The sequence below is a fragment of the Chenopodium album genome, chromosome 8, assembly GCF_948465745.1.
Source record: "Chenopodium album chromosome 8, dcCheAlbu1.1, whole genome shotgun sequence".
Classification (NCBI taxonomy): Eukaryota; Viridiplantae; Streptophyta; class Magnoliopsida; order Caryophyllales; family Amaranthaceae; genus Chenopodium; species Chenopodium album.
Genome location: NC_137841.1, coordinates 70,655,377 through 70,680,689, shown reverse-complemented (window position 1 = coordinate 70,680,689; position 25,313 = coordinate 70,655,377). Strand labels below are relative to the sequence as shown.

Here is a 25,313-nt window from a genome sequence, read left to right as displayed (position 1 = left end):
CTAATGTTGATTCGTTTAAATAATGCCAGGCTGATTGGAATATTTTGTTGTTATATTTTTTAGAAATATATTTTGTTGTTATATTTATAGAAATGCCACTCGACAAACGAATTTTGTTTTTCACTAAGATAAATTAAGGCTTCTTCAAAAATGTATGTTTTTTTAATTTTTAATGTTATCTTGACCACAAAAGACAACATGTCAATAAGACCCAGATCCTAGAGGATGGGAATTGAGGAAAATGAGTTGAGACGGCTGAAAACAAGTGAGTTGACTTGATGTCATTGTCTAGGAAAATAATGTACTATTCAAGGTCTTTGTTTCCATTACTCTTAATTTTGATTTTGATTTTGAACCTACTTTTGTTTTTGGGGTATGAATCCTACTCAATATACTACAGTATATCCCCAACACTTGTTGATTCACCTCAAAAATTGGAAACAGATCCAATAAAGGCTTTAATCAGCCGTTTAGATTCCCAAAGGTCAACTCCTACAGTCCAGGAAAATGCAGCTAAAACCCTTCTTCATAGATTATTGCCTTCTCACTCTTCTTCCTTCATTTTCCAGATTATTTCAAAGGTATCATCTTTCCAACTAATATCTGTTCGTTTGACATGTATCAAGTTTTCATCTTAATTACATATATATTTATGGGTTTTTCATAAAATTTAATTATGTTGATTGTTGGTTGAACTATCTTGTTGTTATGTTATAGTAGCTTTTAGGGAGTTTGCTTCATTCACATCATATTTGACACTTGTCTTTCTTGTAAAAAAAAAAAAAAAAAAAAAAAAAAAAAAAAAAAAAAAAACACTAGTTTTTATGCGCGCGATACGTGCAAGAGTTAAATTTACTAATGAATTATTAAGTACTACAGAGTAGAAATAAAGATAGTTTATAGAAATATAGGTAAATAATGTTTTTTCAATATTAATGTCTACTGTATTTTTTTTTTTCCCTGATTCAAAGACTCAAAGTATTAACTCATTAATTTCCATTTTTTTTTATTAAGATTGATGAAACTTTTTTTTTTTTGGTCCCCCAACTTACCTTGTAAAGTTTGATTGGATGATTGGAATCTTAATCAAAATACGGCATATACAAGTTTAAATGCCAAATAAACGAATTTTTGTTAATCTGGTGACATTTTTATAAATATATTGAAAAAGCATGGTCATTTTTTCATTACTTTTGGTGAGCTGTCCACTTACATTTAGAAAATTACACATGTATCCCTCAACTAATACATGAAAAGATGCATGTATCCCTCCACCAGTACTTGAAACAACGATTTATATGAGGAATTAAGTGGGCACAGCTCATCAAAATATTAAAATAACATTAATCGACTTAAAGGGCAACCCAAATAGGCTTTGTATTGTGAGACGGAGGAAGTAGAGATTTACATTGGTATTGATCTATTTAAGTTTTATTAATCTCTTGAGCATTGTACCTGATATGTATCAACTCATAAATTTTTGTATAGTACATTATTAATCTTATGGATACCACAATCTTCCTTTTGATTCTGTATACTGCGAGATTGTTGCATAATAATTTCATTCGCAGTCTGGCAGTCTGTATGTAGTTTGTGTATAACTTTATGTGTGTGTGAATGTGTGATTGATGTTGTTTTTATGTAACTAAGATTTATAACAGTCTGTAACTCATACGAGTATTTCAAATTTGCAATAGCCGATAAACAGGTTGTATTAACATAAATGCATAAACTTATTTTCATGTACTAGGATGTTTGTGGCGGGGACAGTTGCTTCTGGATTGAAAATTGCAACAGATCGAGCTGTCATGGACCACAGATAGTGTATGTAAAACAAGAACTGTCATATCACATACTACCCCTATATCTGAATTGGCATGAAATGTAAATGTGGTTAGTCATATTTCAGAATAAAGGGCACCACAGCAGTGGAAATAGCATCCGGCCTTCACTGGTACTTGAAGTATTTGTGTGGTGCACATATTTCTTGGGAGAAGACTGGAGGAGTTCAAATGGGTTCTATCCCAGAACCAGGATCACTTCCTTTTGTAAAAGAAGGGGGCTTGGTCATGAAACGTCCTGTTCCGTTGAATTATCATCAAAATGTTGTTACTTCAAGTTGTGAGTGTTATTCTCCTGCCCATGGCTTTCATTTCTTCGCTTTCTGCTGCTGTTTTCATCCTCACTAAATCTGCAGTGTTGTTTACACGCCACTAATATGAAACAGCAATTTATGGTGATGGTTTAAAGCGTCGTTATTGAATTTTCTTTGGATACAAATGGATGATGTCAGGGGTAACTTGGAGTCCCTTAAAGGGCCTAAATGTCTGAACAGATAATGTAAGCTACTAAGCTGGATGTGATCGATATTATCTGAATTGTAAACTCAAATGTCTATCTATATTTTTCATCCTTTGTTTCTCCTCCTAATCATCCTTTTCTATTGTATTTTATTCTGCAACATCCTAAACAATAACGCAATACATGTACTTTTGATTTTTGCTTGCCTATGATTGGCATTCTGATTGTACCATATTGGTCATTTTTGACACTTTGTGCTAATAGTTTTCAGTTCCTCACTTTCACCTTCTTCAATATTGTTCAATACTTTGATTCTTTTATTGGTTTATAATTGACATTTTTGTATTGCAGATTCCTATGTTTGGTGGGATTGGCAAAGATGGGAGAGAGAGATTGACTGGATGGCTCTTCAAGGAATTAACCTGCCTTTAGCTTTTACTGGGCAAGAGGCCATTTGGCAGAAAGTCTTTGCTGTGAGTGCATGATAATCTTATTGTATCTGACGATTTTTAGTCATCCTTAGAAAGCATTTACTAATCTGTGTATATGCCTTATGCATGCATAATCAAGCCAACTCTTCGGAGAAGGTTGCAACTAAACTGGAGCTTTCTCACCTGATATTAAGATGCACAACTGCCCATGTAACCAACTCGCCTGATAAGTAGGAAAAAGTTTGGATTGTTGGTTACTGTGCTCCTGATTGTTTCACACTTCTCTACTAAGGACTTTGACCGTCAATTTACAGTCACTAAGCTAAACTCCAATGAACTATGCAATAATTTGATTATAGGACAAACAGCACTTGAAACTGTTTCGAGTCATTGAAATCTTTGCTCTAATGTTGTAAACCATGTTAGCCATTCCTGCATCCTGAGGAGAGTTAAATTGAATATGATTAACACATATTTGTAATAGATGATTTTTTTCCTTTTCCACCTGTTCTGGTTTCAGGACTTCAATATCAGTAAAGAAGATCTCAATAATTTCTTTGGTGGGCCTGCCTTCCTTTCATGGGCACGCATGGGAAACCTACATGGGTCAGTACATAATTAATGCATCTCATTGTCATCTCTCTTAATGCATACCAACTATAAAGGTTAAAGTAGAGCTCTGTGAATCTTTGACATCTACGCTTTGATTGGATTGAAGGAAAGGGAGGGAAAAGAAGGGAAGGGAAGGGAAATAGAGGGATGGATAATCTTTCATTTGGATAACAAATGAGGAAGAAGGGAAGATAAATGGAGGGATTAAATTGTAAGAAATTGATCTCTCGAACAATGGAGAAATTTGGACCAAAAACTCATCATTCTTCCCTCCCCCTACCTCCCCTTGTTCTCCTTTCCATTTCTCTTTCCAAAGCTAGAGTGTTAATTATATATTGTTCAAGTTAGATATATTCTATTGAGAATGCTCTGCAACTCTACGCTATTTTCAAGGTTTCTGTCCTATATCTAACTTATCCATTAAATTATAACTTGTACCTTTTTTACTCTCAACTAGAATGCCTTCTTTGCTCTGTGTGAGTGAATTGTTGCATAACTTGCATTATGGTCTATCACAATTTTGTGCTATTAATGAACTGCTAATTTAGATACAAACATTTCTTCGTGATCATTAAATAAATCAGGGTTGGAGGAAATTTTCCTCATAATACATGAACATTCTTTAGGAAGAAGTGAAGAACAACTAAATTCATGTAGCATACACAACTGCACAAGAATGATATTTGAGATATTGTGCATAGGGCTTTGTACAACATTTTGTTCTTGTTGGATAGATAACTGATGGTGCATTTTGTTCTTAAAGGTTATAATTATAACTTCTTCTCTAACAGCCAAATTTCTGTCCTGTAACAGCTGGGGCGGACCATTATCACAAAATTGGCTGGATCAGCAGTTGGCCTTACAGAAGCAGATATTAACTCGTATGTTGGAGCTAGGAATGACCCCAGGTATATTTGGATTAATCCCATATGTTATTATAACCAACCAAAATTTGAGAGAAAAGTATTACACTGACATTTCATAAACTTGTATAGTTGTATGTTAATGTAAGTTTTGTTTACTTTTAGTAAAATTTAAGATTGATCTAATTCTAATATTTCCTTGTGTCAGTATTGCCTTCATTCTCTGGACATGTACCTGCAGCCCTTAGAAAAGCTTTCCCTTCTTCAAAAATAACCAGGCTGGGGAAGTGGTATGTCACTTTTCTTGCTACTTTTCCATATATTATATGCAAGCTTTTGTTGATATGTTCTTTAGTAATATATCTGCTGATTGTGCATTTACCTACGTCTGGATGGCTGTTAGCCACCTTTTATAATATGCTATGAGTTAGCATAGCTTCGGACTGAATTTAGAGATTAAATGAGAAGAATTAGGGAAGAAGATGAGGAATTGAGGATGATTGAATGGAAAAACAGCAAATCTGGAGGATAAGTATAAGCATTCAAGAGGCTTGTTCTCTTCCATATAGTAAAACAATCTCTGAATTCACTTTAAAGCTGTGCTAATCGCCTCTACACTTCCACCAGTGTCTGCAATGATCAAAATGTTTAATGAAACGCTTAATGGTTACATTAGTTTGATAGAAGATATGTTATTAATTGTTAAGTGAATGAATTGGATAATAATTTTGTATCCTGCTCTTGATTTTTTTTCCAGGAAATCTGTTAGTGGTGACCCCAGATGGTGCTGTACCTTCCTTTTAGATCCTTCTGATCCATTATTTGTAAAGCTTGGTGAGGCCTTTATTAAGAAGCAAATTAAAGGTGAGTTGTCTCTAATGCACATTAACAAGTAGTGTAATCGTATCATGCTCCCTTGTGTATAACCTAACAATTGTGTGAATATAATACGAAGTACATTTATAGGAAGAATGAGATAAATAAAATCGTATTTTTTCTTGTGTAAATTATCATCTGTTAGTTTTAAACCTTTAATTCAAAAGTGAATTTGGATTGCTGCTTGATTGTTTAGGTCAGGCTTAGGATTATTCTAAGAAATTCAAAACCTTAATCAAATAATCAGGATTTAGAGTTTGATAAGTTTTCTGCCTTGCTCCATATGAAAAAAAATAATAACACTGTAAGAGTTATCTTTCTGATTTAGCAAAGGTTGAATGTAATCAAATGTACTGTTGAACAAGCTTGCTGTATTTTTTTATAACAGTTTTATTCTTGGAACTTATCTGTTGCTATCTGTCATTAAACAGAGTACGGAGATGTGACTGACATATACAACTGGTAAGTAAATGGTCAATTTTATTTATTTATTTATTTTTAAGCTCAGTAAATCTATGACGAACTATGCTTTATAACTGATATACTAGGCAGTACATCTAGTCCTTTCCTATCAACATTTGTGTAGACATTAGTTGCTTGAGTAGGTAGCATCAGTCTTGCATTTTTTTTCCCCCTGCTGTATAACTCTTTTTTTTAGTGTAGATTCCGTGTGCTATTCGTGGCAAAGAGTTTATGCCACAAACCACCTTGTGTCATAGGAACATCTGTTCAGTGCAATTGTTGATCTTATTAATTTGGTTACTGTAAATTTATGATTGTTACACAGACACACACACACACTCATAAAACTACACTCAATACATTCCACAACTTATCAGATAATTTGTGGGCAACTTTTTAGTTAACTTTTCATGTTATATTATTCAGCATTATTCTGCTGGTTCATATTTGCTTTTCTAATGTTTTAACATGGACAGTGACACATTCAATGAAAACCTTCCACCCACTGATGATCCGACTTATCTGTCATCACTTGGGGCTGCTGTTTATGAAGCAATGGCCAAAGGTGATAAGCATGCTGTGTGGCTTATGCAGGTACTTACCTATTTCTTTCTCCCATTTCTTATATTCCCTGTTTTTCCGGGCCCTCATAGCCCTTTTTAATGTCTGGTTGCCTGGTTGGTATTGTATATACCAGACGTCCAGACTTCAATTATAGAAAAACATTTAGCAACATGATTTGGAGCTTTGATAATATTTAATCCTCCATGTAAATATCAGTTCTCATATAAATATGGTTGTATGGGTTCTCACATATGGACTTATTCTCAGTTTCTCACCTGCTAGCATAGTTCAGTAAAGTTACTTTGAACAAGGATGAGTTTAGCATGGAGTTTCTGAGTTTTCAAGAAAGATGTCTAACATGTAGGAGGATACATTTTGGCCTCTTTGTAAGTTAACTGGAAGCTCGAGAGTAGTTGGAACAAGCAAGGAACTGTGGTCTAGAGGAACTTAATTAAGAGTCTGCTCCTAGGGAGTTAGTTCAAGTCATGACTTTCATGCACCTAAATTTTTTATTTGAGAATTTGTTTCCTCATTGTTATCTAAGTTGTCAATTCCGTCAATTGATAATCAATAAACAGAATGCTAGTAACTTGAGTTTGATGAGGAATGGCTTGAGTTAGTAATAGGATTGTGATTGAGTTGATGTACATTTATTATGAAGAGTTTGATTCAAATTGCATGTAGTTGAGATTTTCCGCTTCCTATTGGGCATAGGAAGTTTCCTTGTATAATTCTCTCTTGCATTGATTCAAATCTGGCATTTACTTTCAAGTTTCCACAAATTGTAGACAATTTTAATACAATTCAGTCTCCTCTTGTTACTTCATCCAGATAGCAGTTGTTCATGGCATATTAGCCTTCATATCCAATCCCAGGAAATTCGAGCTGAGTATTTATGTTCTTTTGGAAAAGAGAAGAATAGGGGACTGAAGATGGTGATGAGTGCAACTAGCAAGTGACTGGTCTATAAACTCTATATGAGCTTGTCATTTAACTGATTCATCATGAAGTCTAAAAAGGACTATATATAAACCAAGTGCTGACACCCTACATACGGTTTGCTATCATTTACTATATAATTGTATGTTTGCATATAAAATTTCAAATCAACAAAGACTCTATATTTGTTCATATAGTGCAGGCTTAACCTATCTATTCTGCTAGTAATTGTGCAATCCATTTTCTCTCTTTTTTTTAAAAAATTTTTTTAAAAAACCTTTTGTTGTAGGGATGGCTCTTCTATTCACTTTCAAATATTTGGAAGCAGCCTCAAATGGAAGTATGTTTATGAGTCTTGATTTGAGTTCATGAATTTTCTTTCTGGATATTTACTCAAGCTGTTGCTCCTTACTTTTCGAATACTTTGTTGAATCAAACAAAAAGATTTTTGCATGCTGTCTCTTTGCTGTGAATTTTGACACCTTTCTTCAATCTAGGCTCTTCTTCATTCTGTCCCAAAAGGGAAGATGATAGTTCTTCATCTATTTGCAGATGTAAAGCCCATATGGGAAAAGTCTTCTCAATTCTATGGCACTCCTTACATCTGGTAACCTTTTTTACTAGGCAAGTCATCATCAATCAGTGAACTGCATGCATTAAATCTTTGTTAATTTCTGTAATTTTTCGTTAGCAGGTGCATGCTTCACAACTTTGGTGGAAATATGGATATGTATGGTTTACTGGACTCCATATCTTCTGGGCCGGTTAATGCTCGAAGTAGCAAAAATTCAACAATTGTATGATTTCTATTATCATAAACTCAGCTTTACTGACTTGTAATAAAAGTTTGTGTGTCCTGATATTCATATCTTGTTACATGATGCACCTAGGTTGGTGTTGGTATGTGCATGGAAGGAATAGAGCAGAATCCAGTTATGTATGAACTCATGTCTGAAATGGCTTATCGAAATGAAAAGGTCGAACTTGTGGTAGGTGAATAGATGTAATTCCTATGTACTTACAGATAATGTGTTTATATAAATTGGTACTGTGGAAGGACTTCCAGATCTCCAATGCCCATATCCAATTCTAGGACAGGGTCTCTGTATTCAGAAATTGATCCTTGATCTGACACTTGAATATGTACCCATATTTGATGCTTGTACCATTGTAATTAAAATTTTGTGATAATTCTTTTCTGCTGATGAAGACCATAACAGCCATGTTTGATGAATAAGTCATCCTACAGGGGAGACCCTGACATAGAAATATAGTACCAAACCCAAATCATAAACTGAAGATTTCTGGCATAAATATTACTTGTAGCACTCTAGCATTTATCTTTCTACTACTGGAAACCCTTATATGATACAATAAGCATCTGTTATTTTGCATTTCTTCTGATGCTGTCTTGTCCTCACATCGATCTCATCTCAAAACTTGTACGCCAAATTGATTGCATAATTCCTGCTGGAAATCCTCAATTTTAACCTCTCTTTGACAGGATGTTGGATAAGCATCTTTCACTTGTTGTCCTTGTTTTTCGGATAGATTTCCAGTCGTATATAGCCCCCAGAATTCAGGACCTTTGCCCTCAGAGATGTTCTGAATTTATAAACTATTTGTTTGTGTATAAATAAGTAGGTGGTAATTTTTTTCTAAAAAACTTGTGTTTAATTGATTATTTTCTTCATACAGGAATGGATTAAAACTTACTCTTGTAGGCGCTACGGTAAAGCTATTCATCAACTAGAGACTGCTTGGGAAATTCTCTACCACACCATTTACAACTGTACAGATATGATTGGAGTAAGTCATTTGTTCTTTATACCTGTTAGTGTAGCTGGTTTCTTTACAAAGGTTCATGCAACAATGATTTAGCATTTCACAGTATTCGTCTTAATGTGCAGATCGAATATGAATCAGAACATCTAATGCTAATGTGATGTAATGCTTATCAGTGTTGAGATGATTTTATACTCCTTTTACAATAGTTGATATTTGGCATGTTTTCAACCTTTTTTTATTGTTCAGGATCACACAATGGATTATATTGTTAAGTTTCCTGATTGGGATCCTGTAAACAACGCGACACTAGATGTCACCAGAGAATATGAGAAAGAAAATCTTCTCATCTTACACAAAAGTATGAGGCAGTTTTTGCTTGAGTCACCGCGTTCCTTGCCATCGCCGCATATCTGGTATCCAACTGAGGAAGTAATTACAGCTTTACATCTGTTTCTTGATGCAGGGAAGTACCTTGTTGGAAGTCTTACTTTCAGGTTTACTTCTATCAGAATTTTTTTTTTTGTCCGGTCACTTGTCCTATAATTCTGAAATATATACGAAGTGTTGAAACCCATTGTAGCCCACTTGTGAGTGTCCCACATTAGAAAAAAAGGAGAGGTGGTTCCACTTTATAAGGTAGAGGAGTTACTCCTGCTATTGCCAATTGGTTATAGTATGGAAGCTCCAAAGCCTTGTTTGTAAACCAAACTCCCCTCTTCCTTGTTCGGGTTGCCCAGACCCACTGATTCACTGACACTAGTATCTTTTGTTACATGAGGACATAGTCATTGGTTTTGTGATTTTTACTGACTTTTATTGAATGAAACTTATTTTTCTTGGTTTAAACTGATTTTAACTTAAATAGATCTTTTTCTAACCGAGTTTTTTTTTTTTTTTTTTTTTTTTTTTTTTTTTTTTTTTTACAATTGAGCTTAGCAGAGATTAAGGGTCTAAAATTTAGGCTGGTAAAAGTAATCTTGAGTTGCAGAATTTTTAACATAAAAGTTGTGGAATTACTTGGCAACATACTCCGGAGTAACTTTTTTCTCTATCTTAAACGATAGATACATCAGTATTATCTGTAGAACTGAAATGCTTTGTACAGAAACCGATTTTCTAGACTAATTATAGTAGAAATGGGATTACAGTTGCATACTTGCATAATATAAACTTGGCTGATTGGTTCGTCCAACATCAGGTACGATTTGGTTGATTTAACTCGGCAAGTACTTTCAAAGCTAGGAAATGATGTATACCTGAAAGCAGTGACTGCCTTTCAGCGCAAAGATTTAAAAGCGTTAGATTTTCACAGCCAGAAATTCATTCAGATCATCAAAGACATTGACGAAGTTGTTGCTACTGATGACAATTTTCTTCTTGGGACTTGGCTAGATAGTGCAAAAAGAATGGCTACAAATCCTGAAGAGATGAGGCAGGTCAGATATAATCTTCATTTTGTTGTGACATAATAAGAGTAAGATGAGGATACAAGTCCTCCAACCTATGATCCATGACCATAAGTGTTGAAAATCGGACTTCCATGGTATGGTGAGACCTAAACTCCTGTTTTTAATGCAATTGGCTTTTGTTGCAGTATGAGTGGAACGCGAGGACTCAAGTTACTATGTGGTTTGATACGACAGAAAACCATCAAAGCAAGGTCCATGATTATGGTAAAATCTACTATTCCCAGTAATTGTCATTATTTTTGTTGTTATACTAAGGCCATGTTTGGTAATTGGCTTTTTACTGGCTTTTTGGTTAGCTTTTGGCTTTTGGCTTTTGGCTTTTTTAGGTGATCAAACAGCTAAAAAATGTGTTTGGTAATTGGCTTTTTAGTCAGCGAAAAAGCTGGCTTTAAAGCCAAAATGAAAAAGCTGCTTTGATTAGCTTTTCAGTTGGCTTTTGGCTTGTTGGCCCACAAATTATCTAATAAACAGCCAACAACCAACAATTAATTTACCAAACACTTTTATAAACAGCCAGCTTAAACAACCAATCTCAAAAGTCATTATAAACAGCCAAACATTCCAGCTGGTCAAACAAGCCAAGTGAATCAGCCAATAGCCAACCGCCAACAGCCATTTGCCAAACAAGGCCTAAGTATTTTCCCTTGGAGGGCACAACCCCTATGACTCTTTAAAAGGAGTGATACTGAAAGTCTCAGTTTAAGGAATTTCGTGTAATAATCAGATCCCGGATACCCCCTTCCCCTTAACCTCAAGGTTCGGAGGTGGGAGATCAATGGTAGAATCCCCACTTCATGCTCTGCCTGTAGGCACCAACGTTTTGTTGACTGTTGGTGTCATATATAACTAAACAAGGGTATAATATCACTAATTAGTGTGCTCTTTTAGCTAGCAAATTCTGGAGCGGACTATTGGAAGACTATCATTATCCTCGTGCAGCAACATATTTTGATCATCTCAGAAAAGCCCTGAAAGATAATGAGACCTTTGAGATTGATGTATGGAGAAGAAATTGGATATCGTATTCAAACAAATGGCAATCTGATACGAAGATCTATCCTCTTAAGGCTCGAGGAGATGCACTTTCTGTATCTAAGAAAATGTGTGAAAAATACTTCAGCTAGGGACTTCAGCTAGGGACTTCAGCTTTACAAACAATTTCGGCTGCTGAGCACCTGTCATTCTGTCAGAGGCGAGTACATTCAGACTTTCAGAGATGCACAGCAGTTTGTTTCTTTTATTTTTCTGTAAACAATTTTGTTGTGAAATTGCATTTTGCAGTCTTGAGAATATTTATATTTAATGTTTGATCTTTTTTTAATTATCTTTTCAATTTGAATCTTTCCTAGAATAGAATGGTATAAAAGTATAAAATGCTGCAGAGAATTTCCTACAAGAAATTGCAAATTGTATGCCTGGAGTTCATAGTTATATACTACGTAAATAAAATGTCTTCAATCTTACGCGAATACAAGGTAAATTTAACCAGCCAATGGATATAGCTCCCAACTGTTGTCCAAATTGGGAGAACCAAACAAAAGCTCCTGTGCCAGCAGCCGGATACAAAATCATTGTAGGTGCAGTGTAATAGTGTACTGATGAGACAGAATTTAGTAGTATTTGGATTTGTAAACAGATTTAAATTAAATTAAAATGCCAATGTAATTTGTCTTTACAATATGAATCTTTGAGTTCAAACAACAAGAAAGTTACCATCAGATAATCATATACGTACCAAAACTACTAAACTCTACCTGAAATCCACTTCATCACTTCAATCAATATCTTTATTCCTATCTAGGTATCAGCAAATCCGAATCATATACTGTTCAACTTATCAAATTAGACTTTCCGTAATTATACATCAACCGCGCCGGCCAATGCACGCAGCTCCCCACCTGTGTCACTATTATTTAGTTTTAGCTTAATGGGGAAAAACCACAGTGTGGACTTGGCTGCTCCCCAGCCAATGCCCCGTGCTGGTCGTGCACTTGAGCCTGCTCTGCTTGTTGTCTTGGCAAGTGCACCCCTGAAATCTAACTAATTGTTCACCAGTGACTGATCCATTTAGTCATAAGATGGCTTCTGGCATTCCTAGGTTACTGCCAAGGAAGATTTGCCTAGGCAGCTCGTACTTATGAAGGTTTGATACTTTCTCAGTTTGAGGTAATGTCAGTGATCCTGTTAGTGCTAGCAAGGGTTCCAATAGAAAAGGTTGGCTAATGTCGGTTTTTCTTCCCTTTTCTGTCGTCATTTCTTCCAACAAAGCGTTTGCACTGTCAATACCTAATTATATATGTTTTGATTAGACACCCACATTATATATGCTATGCTGCATCAATAGGATCATGATATCAAATTTGACAGCATTTACCTGCGAGATATCCTCCATGAACGTAGCCATTAAACCTCTCACTGGTATGCTCTCCTGAGAAAAAGATGCGCCCTACAGGATCCTGATCCAAAAAAATAAACAATGAATAAGCTAATTTGCTAAACAGTTATATGACAAACTGTGAATCAAAGGAGATAGTACTCCGTTATGTTCTTCAAAATGTCACCTTAAGAAGGCTTAATGCAGAAAACAACAGCAAATGCAGTCAATCTGTCCATGAGAATTCAAGTACCTTAAGGTCTCGTGCAACCTTATTGTTGGAAATAATGGGGTAGTTGCTATAGCTGCCCCTCTGAAAACGGTTATTCCACCAGCGAGGGACAAGTATGTCTGTAGCATCTGGTATGTCAGGGCCGAACATATCTTTCAGAACTTCCATGGCTTCTCTGAGAGTCTCTTGGTCGGATTGAGCCTCAACGCGTTTAGACTCGTCATTTGTTAATGTTACAACGAGTATATTAGATCCTGGATAGGCATTATCCATGTGCTGTTGACAAGTCAATAATACATAAGCAACTGTGGTCAGATTTGAAGAAACTCAGAACAACTATACTGAGGAAAAAAATACTCAAAATCTTGGTGTTTTATCATGCAGCAATTAACTGACACCACGAATGGAAATCACAGGCAATATGACTCAAATTGTCCACAGGAAGCTAAACACATGACACATTAGTTAAATATGGTAACATCTCAATCAAACTTATTTTAGTTCAACTACTTTGTTCCCCAATATTGTGATCATTGGCTGATAAAATAAAAACCATGGACTGACTTCCACAGCACACAGTTAGTCTTGACACATTTTTCAAGAAACAGTTGCCATGTATAGCAAGGGACATGGTACACACAAGCCACTATACCATTAGATAGGATTAGGAGCAATACCTAAAGCTAAAAAGAAAACACCAAGTATTTCAATAACAAAAACTTATTTCTTTCAACATAACAATCTACATCGTTAAAAGAGTTTGCCTGATATGAATGATATCTAAACAACTAAAGTGATGCCGTAATTTGTGGCAGACTCACTCCAAATTATTTAAAGTAAAACCGTTTTTTTTTTTTTTCTTGTTCAAAGTGAGTCAGTTTTTGGATTTGTTGAGGAGAATCCTCACATCAGGAGCCACCAAAATAACATTTTAATGAGGGTGGATCCTCTATCCAAATAATCAAAAGGAATCAAGGAGAGCGCATTCAGACATTCTGATAAACCAAACCGCTCAGATTAATCCTTTTTCATGGAATATGAAGCCATAAAAAACTTAAAGTTCATCAAAAGACCCCACTAATCCACCATGTTAATCTCTTTGTGACTAAATAAAAGATGATCTTAAATGATTTCATTGTGTAAAGGGAAAAATGCAGAGCGCACCAAGGCCACCAACACACCACTTTATGTAAATTTTATAATGCCTCGGCAAAAAAGATACAAGAAAGAAGATTCACTAGCTAGATATATGAAGCCTCAAACACACCTGCCAGAATGTGTAGTAGCCTCTCCTCTCATGTGCATAGATAAAGAACTCTTTCTCCACCCCAGAAGGCCAAAACTTAGATGGAAACTTGAGGAAGATTTTTGTATATACCATCACATCACATTTTTCTATGGCTTCTGTCTTCCACCTCTGTTTCAAACACGGAAAGAGTCATTCCATAAGAAAAATACACCATTGCATCACTGAAATAATCAGAAAATGAATACATGACCGTCCTTATGTTACAGCATTTCACAATCTCGAACTAAAATTTAGGCCATTAGTCCTCAACAGAACGAATTTTATACTTCAGACTACTATCACTTCATCTGAAAATGACATTATGTGATATTCTCATGTACTATAGTGAGATAGCTGTACCTATCTCACAGATTTATGGGTCCACAGGGCAGGCCAGAATGCCTGCAAGTTTACCAACAAGATAATATTTAGCTTTTGAGAGTGGTCCAATTCTTAATCTAGTTCGCTGCACCCACCAAATTTCTTTTCCCTTATATCATAAATAAATATGAACTTTAAAGTTTCAATACATTTTCTATGTGGTGATGGACTGCAATGATCATTGACTAAAATCAGCCATATAAGACTATAAGGTAGTCATGGCTATACCTCCGATTTGTGAGTTGCTAAAAGACCAGACAAAACAAAGAAAAATCACATATAGCAGCTGAATGCACGTGGACATAACCGTGGCTTCTATTTAGAACTCCGTATTTGATTAACTCATATTCCGTAGTTCACTTGTAAGATCTAAAATGCTTAGAATCACATGTCAGAAACTATACAAGTCCGCAGCAGAGGGCAACTTAACCAGGGACTTAGCCTATTGTGGACCATGTATCCTAGCAGTAATAATACTATCAATGGTTATATCCATAAGTTGGGAGGTACTATACATACAATACAACTATAGATGTAAAACATTATATACTTCCTACCACAACAACAATGTCACAGCCTAAATCCCAATAGAATGGTACCGGTTGCATGAAGCCATGAACCGAGGATGCATATAAAATGAAGCCATGAACCGAAAAATGTGTAAAATAAACCATACATGTTCATTAGAATCTCACATTGGAGGAAAACATAGAAGATCTAGGAAAAAACATGAATTACTACATAACACATCCTGTGGTTCACCATTGTGCAATACATGGAGTACATATGCATAAAAATCGGAGTACAATAGAGTATGGAGTATATTATACGTGTACACAAGAATAGAAGGGATACGTACGGGTAAAGGAGGCCGAAAAGAAATAAGATCACTTTGGAGTACGCCAATGCTAACAGACAAAACCACATAACTAGCCTCGTAGATGGAACCATCCTCCGTTTTTACCGTAACGCCGCTCCTCGAGTTTTGAATTTCTCGAACAACCTGCCCATAAGCCATATATGTACGTGATTAACTCCAAAAAAAATAGCTTGATTAAGAGTCTGTTCTCATTGACTGAACTCAGCTGAACTGAACTGAACTCAATTGAATTTCAATGTACGAGAACAGGCCCTAAGATGATAAGAATAAAAATTATTAAATTGTAGCTAGAGGACCAATGTTACCACCTTAGAAAAATAAAATAATAACATCATTACATTGCACATAGAATTCAAGCGACCGCCACCACAATCATCATCACATATTCAATAGTGCAAATTTTTTTTAAATGATTTTTTTATGATTTGAGCTATTAAATTTTAGAAATGACCCCGCCTTGAGTCAGTGGGAGCTTTTCAATCAATACACCAAGTTAAAATGTAGAGTTACCTTAATATAATAACATTACACAGTATACTAAAGAAGAACATGTGCATCTACAATCAATCTTCTACTGTTATCAAAGTGTTGTTAGATCTTACTGTAATAAAGAGTCGGCATAATAGCAATTTTTATGATGTGACGATAGTTAACCAACCACAGTGCATTGAACGTTAACCCTTAAAATCAAACGTAGTATTATTCTAATCAGTGTGACCTCAACCATAAGTTTAAGCTTTAGGTTAAATTAGTCCACTGACACAGTGTTATCGAATAAGGTAACCTTAAATCAAGTTTACATAAAAAAGAGGAGGAGGATTCATTGACTTGCATGGTTTTAAGTCTGATTTGACATTTCATTATATTAATAGGTAGCTAGTAATCTAGCTAGTATTGTAACCTTTTGCAAATTGCAACATACAAATATGGGGCACAGTAAAAAGGTAGTGCAAGATATGTGGGACCCATGATGCAAATAACAACTGAGGAGAGTCAAGAAGAAAATCATCACAATTCATTACTGTATGATTAGGAATCATAATATGGATAGGTCAAACAAGGCTCTGTTTGATTGGGTCATGAAAATAGGAAAAAGGAGGAATTTTATTGATTTCATTGCACAATTTGATGTGTGCATGTGCAAATCTGCAAAATTAAATGATGGTCAAGACTCAAACACACCACCCAACCCAACTAGCTAACTACAGCCAAGCCTACATCAACACATTTCATTTTCAGATATCAAATCAGATCTTCTAACCCATGCATTAACATAATAATGACAGCTATATATCTTAATTCAATGTTTCTAATATTAACTCTGATCAATATCATAGATTTTGGAATGGTAATCCAGATATACTTTGAATCGGATTGAATTTCATCTATGCAATAGTTATTCATAACTCTTTCTACACTACGAGAAAAATAAAAAAATAAATAAATAAGACACGTACAAACTACATAAACAAAATGAGCTTCAATTACCGAATAAGACAAGATAAGTTGTCGTTTTTTAACTATTCTTACGAATAATGACATAATTAGCTAAGATCCGTGACAAAATCATATTGATTATCATATTACCCTCATTGTCATTGTCATTGTCGTTGTCATCATCATCATTTGTGTCATTATCATAATTGGCTTATCTATTTGCTAATTTAAGTCAAAACCAGAGCCAATTCTAAACAAAAATGATACGTATTACAATTTGAAAGCTAAAGGATGTTGCATGACATAAGTTAGATTGAGAAAACAGGCATATAAATTTGGATTACATGATTATAATGATTCATACAGCCTAAAACAACAAGCTTATAACTGCTCATTGAATTGATCACTTTCCCCATTTATGAAAAAAACAAAAACAGAGATAACCAACAAAAACACAACTTCAACAAAGGTATCATTATCATACAACGTCTCCCAGCTAAGAATTGAAACGTGCAAAATTACACCGCTTTAAATATTTCATCTTTATTCTTGTTGAAACAAATTAACTGAATTTGTTTTACGTTTATTTGCCAAAATAGATTAAAAAATTCACAGCGATTATATTATACTAACACCGTGTTTAATTTAAAAACAATCCTATCGTATGACTTTTAGTTAATGAATTTGTTACTTAATCAAACAATAAATAATTACCGTGTTGAGTTTGAGCCGATTATCCAATATCTCCCCATCAAAAGTCAACAGAAACGTTTCAGCCAATTTGTATAACAAATGCTCGTACCCTCTTTCATCAGCAACTAGATATTCCCTTTCTCCAAAATCAATAAATGTTGATATTGGTTCCACTTCTGCAATTAACAACATTTCATATTATATTAACCTCACTTTTCCTCAATCAATTATGCTAAAGATCATTAAAATAACTTACCTTTATATTTTCCTTGAATTTGTGTAATCATAGTTAAGTTCAATTGTCATATCAAAGTAGTAAAGTGGTGCACAATAAAAAAGATGAGATATGTTTGTATAATTACCAATAGCCCATCTCCGTATACACTCGACTGTACTATGAATGCATATGGTATGCTAAAAAAAACATTCTAAATAGAATCCGTGTTTTTTACATATGTCCTAGTGCACAATAGAAATCGTGTCTACTTGTACAATCGTACAACCCAAAAAATAGGCTTGGAGTTTACTTATGTCCCGGTGCACAATAGAAATCGTGTGGTTCGTATCTACTAGCACAATATTATTAGAACCCTAGATAGAATAGCCTTGAAGTTTCATTATGTCCCCGTTTACACTAGAAATCGTGTATACTTGCACAATATTACAATTTACCCCAAAGTTAGAATAACAATAAATAAATTAAATACGAGTAAATAAATAACTCACCGGCCATTTCAAAATCATGGAGGATAAAATCAATTGCCAATTCAATTGGAGTTTTCGGCAAACTGCAAATTTAAAGAAATAGATATTTGAAAAAAAAAATATTAATATAATTTCGAAATTAATATATATAACTAAAAAATGTGCGACAAAAATTAAATTTAAAAAAAAAAAAAAAAAAGTTTTACTCCGAAATTACTTGGGAGGCTCACTGGTGTTATCAACTTCATCCTTGAGTCGCTGAATTGCCGAGTCAACCGCTTTTTTATACGAATCAGCTGCAATTCCACTCGGAAATATCTTCCCACTGCTAAATTTCCACAAAATTAATTCAAATTTTGTATAATTTCTTTCAATTTTTAATCATTTCAACTGAAATTAAAGAGAGAAAAATCGAACCCTCGGTCATAAATATTAAAACGGGCGTTACTATAATCAGAGAAGCAAGTACGTAACCCGGCCCGATTAGCAAGTTCCCAAACCGGGTTGGACTGTTTACCGCCGACGCCGGCAATCCAACCGGCGCCGAGTTCGACCGGAACTCCGGCGAATTGCTCCTTACGAATACGACCGCCGATTCTATCGGAAGCTTCAAGAATTACGACATCTTCTACGCCATTATCAGCGAGTTGCTTCGCCGCCGATATACCTGAGAAAAACAGAGCATTAATGGAGATATTCTTGGAATTTATTTGAATTTTTTTTTTTTATTGAAGAAGCATTAATGGTGGTTTTACCGGAGATTCCAGCACCGATAATGATGACTGAACAATGTTTGATAGAATCCATGAGAATTGAGAAATACAGAGATTTTAGTTTGAGTGTTTCAGATGAGAGGACGCGGGGTGTTAAAACAGCGGGAGTCTATTAGTCTATTTATATAGATAGTTTTTTTTTTTTTTTTTTTTTTTTTTTCTAAAAATTAAAAAATAAAAAATAAATATTGTTTTTTTTTAATTTTGTTTTGGAAGGTACTCCGTAATTAACAGATTTGGAGGGCCTACTTCCAATATTACAAATCTTGCGAGTATGGACCATAAGAATTAGAAGTTGGGAGTCTTGGGACAAAGTGATTAAAAAATACGGGTTGGGTCGGGCTTTAACATCAAATTTTATGACTGACTTTATAAAATGAGAATTAGGGTCTATTCACATTTATTGAACTGAATTGATTGGAACTGAACTGAACTGAACTGAATAGATCTAAAATAAATATTTAATGAGTGAAGGAAATTGGGGGTGGAATTGAACTGATTGAAACTGAACTAAACTAGACTGAATTGAAATTAAGATGAAGTAAACAGGCCCTTAGAGGGGAATAAAAAAAATGGGATGAAAATAATTGGAAAAGAAAAAGGGCATGTGATGGGCCGACGCCAAAAAATAACAAGTCAATGTTGGAAAGTAAGGGTTTGTTGTCTTAGCTTTACAAACATGTTTGCCAAAAAAAAAAAAAAAATTTAAAGGTTTTTTCGACTAAATTTTGCTATTTTATTTATTCATTTTACTTCGATATTTAGATTGTGTTCTATTACTAATATAACAATTCTACAAAATAATTTATGTAATGCTGCATACTACTCGTATGTGGTTCAAAAAAAAAATGCATACTATGCATATTACAAGAGATAAAAACTTATCAGCATGTATTGTTTGTTATATAAAATTAGTGTAAATGGATACTACACATTATATTCATTTTCCTCTAGAGCCTAGACGGTGATGTTTGATGTATTGATTTTTTTATTTATTTTTTATTTTATTTTTTTTTTTATCGATGTGTACTCTTGGATCTTGATATATTTAGTACAGTATATTTTTTTGTTGAGGATATTTGTTTATTATCCTTTGAGAAATGCTTAATTGACACGTACAAACTTGAATTTTAATGCTCAATTTTTAAAATCAATAAACAAACTTTACATTTACTCCTATAATTTTAGGGAAATCTAGCATGTACTAATACGAAAAAAAAATAGAAATCTTAATAAAGCCAAACTAAGCGTACAAAAACTCCCCTTCTTTATGTAATAATCTTAATCATATTCCACTAATAACACAAATCCACACAACAAGTATTCTCATCACAATTAAATTTTCGTTGTATATTGCTTCACTTAATTAATTTCTTCTGTTCAACAAAGGAAAGAATAAATATATGTAAGTTTAACATAGCAAATAAATGCATGCACCAACAATTTCATGTGCAATAAGCCACTAATCCTAAAATTTATAACAATCCACAAGCACAGGGCACACTTGGTAATTTAATTTTAAAATTCTAAACATGCACTAATCACTTCTTTATTAAAAACTTGATCTCAATGAAGGAAATTGATAAGGCTGTAATGGTGTTATCCCTTATAGGATAACAAAGGTGTGTTCTGCAGTAGCTTTTGAGTACCTTTTTTAATTATTTAACAAAAAAAAAAATATGATCTGAGTGTTTGGTAATGTAGTGGTTAGGATAGCTTACTAAAAGTCCAAAACCTTAAACAATGGTTAAAATTATCCTTAATAAGCTTAGAAAACTTTAATTTTATGAGTTTTTTTGTGTAAAACATATAGGGGTGTTTGGGAGTTAAGAGGTTTTAGGAAAAAAAAGAGGTTTGAGAGGAAAGAGAGGTTTGACCAACTCAATAAGCTATTTGGGGTGTTTGGTAGTTAGAGGTTTGGAAGAGAGTTTTGGGATAAAAAAACTCTTTTTCAAAAAGCTCATATTAGGAGCTTTTTGGTCATTTGATCTCAAAAACAGCTTATAGCTAACCGCTATTTACCAAACAGTTTTACACAAACAACTAATATAATCAATTAGTTAAATCATCTACCACAATCAGCTAGTCAAATCAGCTAACTCAATCAGCTAATCTCTAACAAGTATCAGCTAACTCCCAAACAGGGCCATAAACTTATCAATTATCATTGAAAAAAAAAAAATCCTGCACGAGTAACACGATTACACGACAGAAACGTAAGTGTGGTTAATATGGGAACGCGACAAGCAGTGGAGTGGATTAGCTAGAAAGGAATAAGCCATCAAGCAATATCGTGTCACCGCACGTGGTAATTAGAAATGAAGCAACCGAGTGAATAAAGTAGAGCATTTTATTATTATTTTTTTTAAAAGGAAAGAAAAGATAATTTGATTGCATGATAATATTGGTATATACTCTTTAATATCAAATCTCATATACTACGTATATTGTATTATTTCAAGACTTTTACACACAAACAATATACTTATAGTTAAGGTTCTTAAAAACTTATTAATTTTGTCTTTAGGTTCAAGGACTAAGAGACATGTGATATATGCAACTATATCTTTAATCAAGAGATCGGAAATATAAGTTTAAAATTTATAAACAAAAATGTTTAAACATTACTTGAGACAAACTTAAAATAAAGGATTTTTCAGACTAACTCCAAACGAATAGAGTTACGTCACAACCTACATATAAGGGTATGTTCTCATTGACTGAACTGAGCTGAACTGAACTGAACTGAATTGAGCTGAACTGAACTGAACTGAACTGAAATGAATATTTTATAAGAGAAGGAAATTAGGAGCTGAGCTGAACTGAACTGAACTGAGCTGAACTGAACTGAACTGAATTTCAACGTAAGAGAACAGGCCCTAACTCTTTGCTTAATTAATTTCAACCTGTAAAATGATTTGAACTCTAGAACCCAGAGGGACTTTCCAAGTCTCTTTGCTTACATTGGATGAGAAAATTGACACGTAAATTAATTATATGCATAAACCATCATGAAAACATGGTTATATTCAAACAACCAAAATTATTAATCATAATGCATAGCTTTTTGGCAATATTAGCGTTGAGGGTAGAGGGGGTGAAGCAATGTAGTTTAGACAAATGGCATTGATGTGATTATTGTCAACTGTGATTGCAAATCCACCACAATTAATATAATTAAGGTGGCTAATTATAAAGGGGGAAAAATGACCAATCCAAAGATTAGTTACTATCAAAAGTGTAGTGAATGGTCCCCATTCGTTAATCCATAATTAAACCATTTTAATTTTTTTGATTGGAGATTTATTATATTAATTAATTGGCATAACTAACTAATCAATAATCTATGTACCCCTTTGCCTGTCTCTTTAAATTTGTCTCATTTTATTTTTAGCTAACACGTGTGGTTTCCACAATCGCTCGATCTACTATTGATGGTTGACTGATCAATATGATTCATAGTAAAAATGTTCATTTTCTTAATTGAAAAAAAAAATAAAAAAAATCATGTACTTGTAATGGAGTTGGAGTTTATTCCATTTTTTATCAATTTGGTCAATAATGAATCGATGCCGACCTTAATTAGTTTGTGAGGATGATTGGAATTGAAACTTGTCCATAGATGATTCTACTAATTTCATTAATTCGTAATCTGATAGGATGGGCTTAAATCAAATGAAATCATTAAAGTTACTAGACCATCCAAAATATATATATATATATATATATATATATATATATATATATATATATATATATATATATATATATATATATATATATATATATATATATATATATATATATCAATCAATTACATACTACTAAAAGCGAATCTCTAGGAACACTAGGCAACATATTATTAAAAAAATTCCCGCCAAAATTACTTTCTAAATAAAATCGTTATTATATAAAAATAAAGATTGCATTTAGATTATGACCTTTTTTTTTTTTTATAAAATCTAAAATAAACTTCCTATAATATCAACTTGCACATTATAACTATAAATATTTTCTCTCACATGTTTTAATTGTTTTAATATATTTCATGCACTTTAATAACTGATGAATCGATTCATTAATTTTTATATAATTACATTATTATCATAATTATTCAACAACCGTGCATTTGCACGGGGGTTTAACCTAGTATATATATATATATAGATTTGGATAACCCTTTTAAAATATTATCTTTTTATAATAAAAATTTTGGGAATGCATGCTAAAATCACAAGTTAAACGGTGTAATTTATGTTTATTTCAAGTTAATATTTATGCTTTTAATTATATTATTCAACCCATTCGGAGCGTTGGTTAGCTTTCTTCTATTTGTACATATATTGATATACAGTACAATACAAAGTACCACTATAGATTTATAGTTTATGTTGTCTTAATTTCCTCAGTTTCATTTTAGTTGATACGTTTCTTTAGTCACGTTTGTCAATGCATAAATTCAACCATGTATATCTTTAATTTCTGTTAAGCAAAAATCATAAAATGTTGATATTTAGAAAATATGTATCGTGACTATTCTAACAAGATCCCACATCACTATATTTTTCATCATATATATAAATCACAAAATACGGTTAAAGAAAAGAGTGTGAATAATGCTAAAGTCAAAACGTGTCAACTAATAAAAAACGGAGGTAGTATTACCTCAAAATAATGGTATAATATTTGATGTATCAACAAATTTACTTGTATCATAATACACTATGCACAATTACCCCCATATTATTTACATACAGTATGTCATATTACAATTTATTATATCATCTTATTTACTTCAAAATACATAGGATGGCCCTATTGATCAATGATTAGGACTTCTCCGTAATGCCGTAAGATACTCCTCTTAATCTCTTATTACTGGTTAATTAGACTTATGAAGTTATTAGTTATTACTTATGATGGAACCCTTAGCTTTTATGCTTGTATGAGCTTTGGAATTTATGTAACTTATGCATCCATGTTTATTTGTTTAAACTCGGTGAAGCTAAGACTTATCTATTTTAGTACAATAATATATATAGATCATAGGTCTCAACCATAAGTTTAAACTTTTGATTTTATGGTCCTTAAACATGAATTACATTAAATAATAATTAATAATGCAAGTCGTATTAACATAGGTAAATTTGTACGTTACTAAACTACGTAAATTGAAATATAGCTCAACTTAAATGGTGTATGTAGTAGAGATGAAAGAGGCCCCCACATTAAGGAGGTTTTGGCCAATATAATGGAAGCAAATGATTAAGAAGACCGTTTATATTGACGCAATAACAAAGTGAAGGCAAGTACTTAATTAACTTTATCCAAAAGTCATTCTAGTAATTAACGTATATATTACGGTGTGGTTAATACCTTAATTTGATATCATGAAATTTGACCTTTGGTACGGTAAAAGTGTGAAACCCATTCATCCGTTGCCAAGTCTTCCCTTGTCTTTGAAGCTTCAACTATAGGTATGCATTTTCTGTCAATTTAAGAACATAATTATCACATTCTGACTTTTATTTTTTAGATAAGAAATTGATGTCATAGCCACTATATATTTTCTTATTATTATATAAACCCTTTTATAATTTAAATTTAATTAAACGAGTCAACTAGGAAAATTAAGCACTTTTGATGATTAAATTTTTAAGAAGTTTCTCTAGTTGATTAAGGATGCACATATATAGTCAATTGAAGTTGGGGTTTGACCAAAAATATTTTGTTTTTTGGTTATGAACTCGTGTGAACGATATATATATATACCTTTGAAGTTTGAAGTGTAGTAGCATGTTATGTTTTAACAATGTGAATGTGACCAAAGTCAACTATTCTAGTGATGAGAATTAGGAAGACACTGTTTTTCTATGGGCGTTGACTCCCTGAGAAGCACATAGGGTGGAGTGGTGGACTGATGAGAATAATTTGGCTTCTTTAAAAAAAATTAAAAAAAAAAAAAATAATAATTACAGGGATTTGGCTAAAATTATTTACATTGATTCTTAAGTTTTCGAAATATGTACCAATAATTATTAGAAATCTTTTCTTTGTTTTCATTTAAACAAACGGGGAATACCTTAGGCTTCGAGCCATTATTGATAAAAATGGGCAATCCAATCACATATCCCTCGTTTCATAATGAGAAGCGTATTTCAGTTTTTATTTTTTTTTTATTTTTTATTATGCGAGTAATAAATATAAGAAATAGGCTTCTAATTATGAAACGAGAGAGTATAAAA

The 25,313-nt window shown here is 33.3% G+C and overlaps 2 protein-coding genes across 2 annotated transcripts; one reads left to right on the top strand and one right to left on the bottom strand.

Annotated features, from left to right (window-relative positions):
- Positions 1-242: 242 nt before the first annotated feature.
- Positions 243-11,597, top strand: LOC145556480 (alpha-N-acetylglucosaminidase-like). Its single transcript, XM_081618139.1, has 19 exons — positions 243-581; positions 1,751-1,824; positions 1,910-2,121; positions 2,653-2,774; positions 3,253-3,338; positions 4,158-4,252; positions 4,416-4,497; positions 4,965-5,071; positions 5,515-5,545; positions 6,022-6,139; positions 7,338-7,388; positions 7,546-7,655; positions 7,743-7,845; positions 7,939-8,037; positions 8,747-8,857; positions 9,083-9,330; positions 10,035-10,272; positions 10,431-10,509; positions 11,194-11,597. Exons 1-19 carry the CDS (start codon positions 279-281, stop codon positions 11,427-11,429), a joined length of 2,505 nt encoding a protein of 834 aa, XP_081474265.1. The 5' UTR covers positions 243-278; the 3' UTR covers positions 11,430-11,597.
- Positions 11,598-11,930: 333 nt separating this feature from the next.
- On the bottom strand, positions 11,931-19,216 carry LOC145556479 (polyamine oxidase 1-like). The gene is made up of 10 exons (XM_081618138.1): positions 19,051-19,216; positions 18,713-18,962; positions 18,513-18,620; positions 18,317-18,378; positions 17,612-17,766; positions 15,440-15,583; positions 14,179-14,328; positions 12,933-13,187; positions 12,680-12,761; positions 11,931-12,591 (listed from the first exon to the last, which is right to left on the bottom strand). The coding sequence occupies exons 1-10, from the start codon at positions 19,100-19,102 to the stop codon at positions 12,377-12,379; spliced, it is 1,473 nt and encodes a 490-aa protein (XP_081474264.1). The 5' UTR covers positions 19,103-19,216; the 3' UTR covers positions 11,931-12,376.
- Between the last annotated feature and the right edge of the window lie 6,097 nt (positions 19,217-25,313).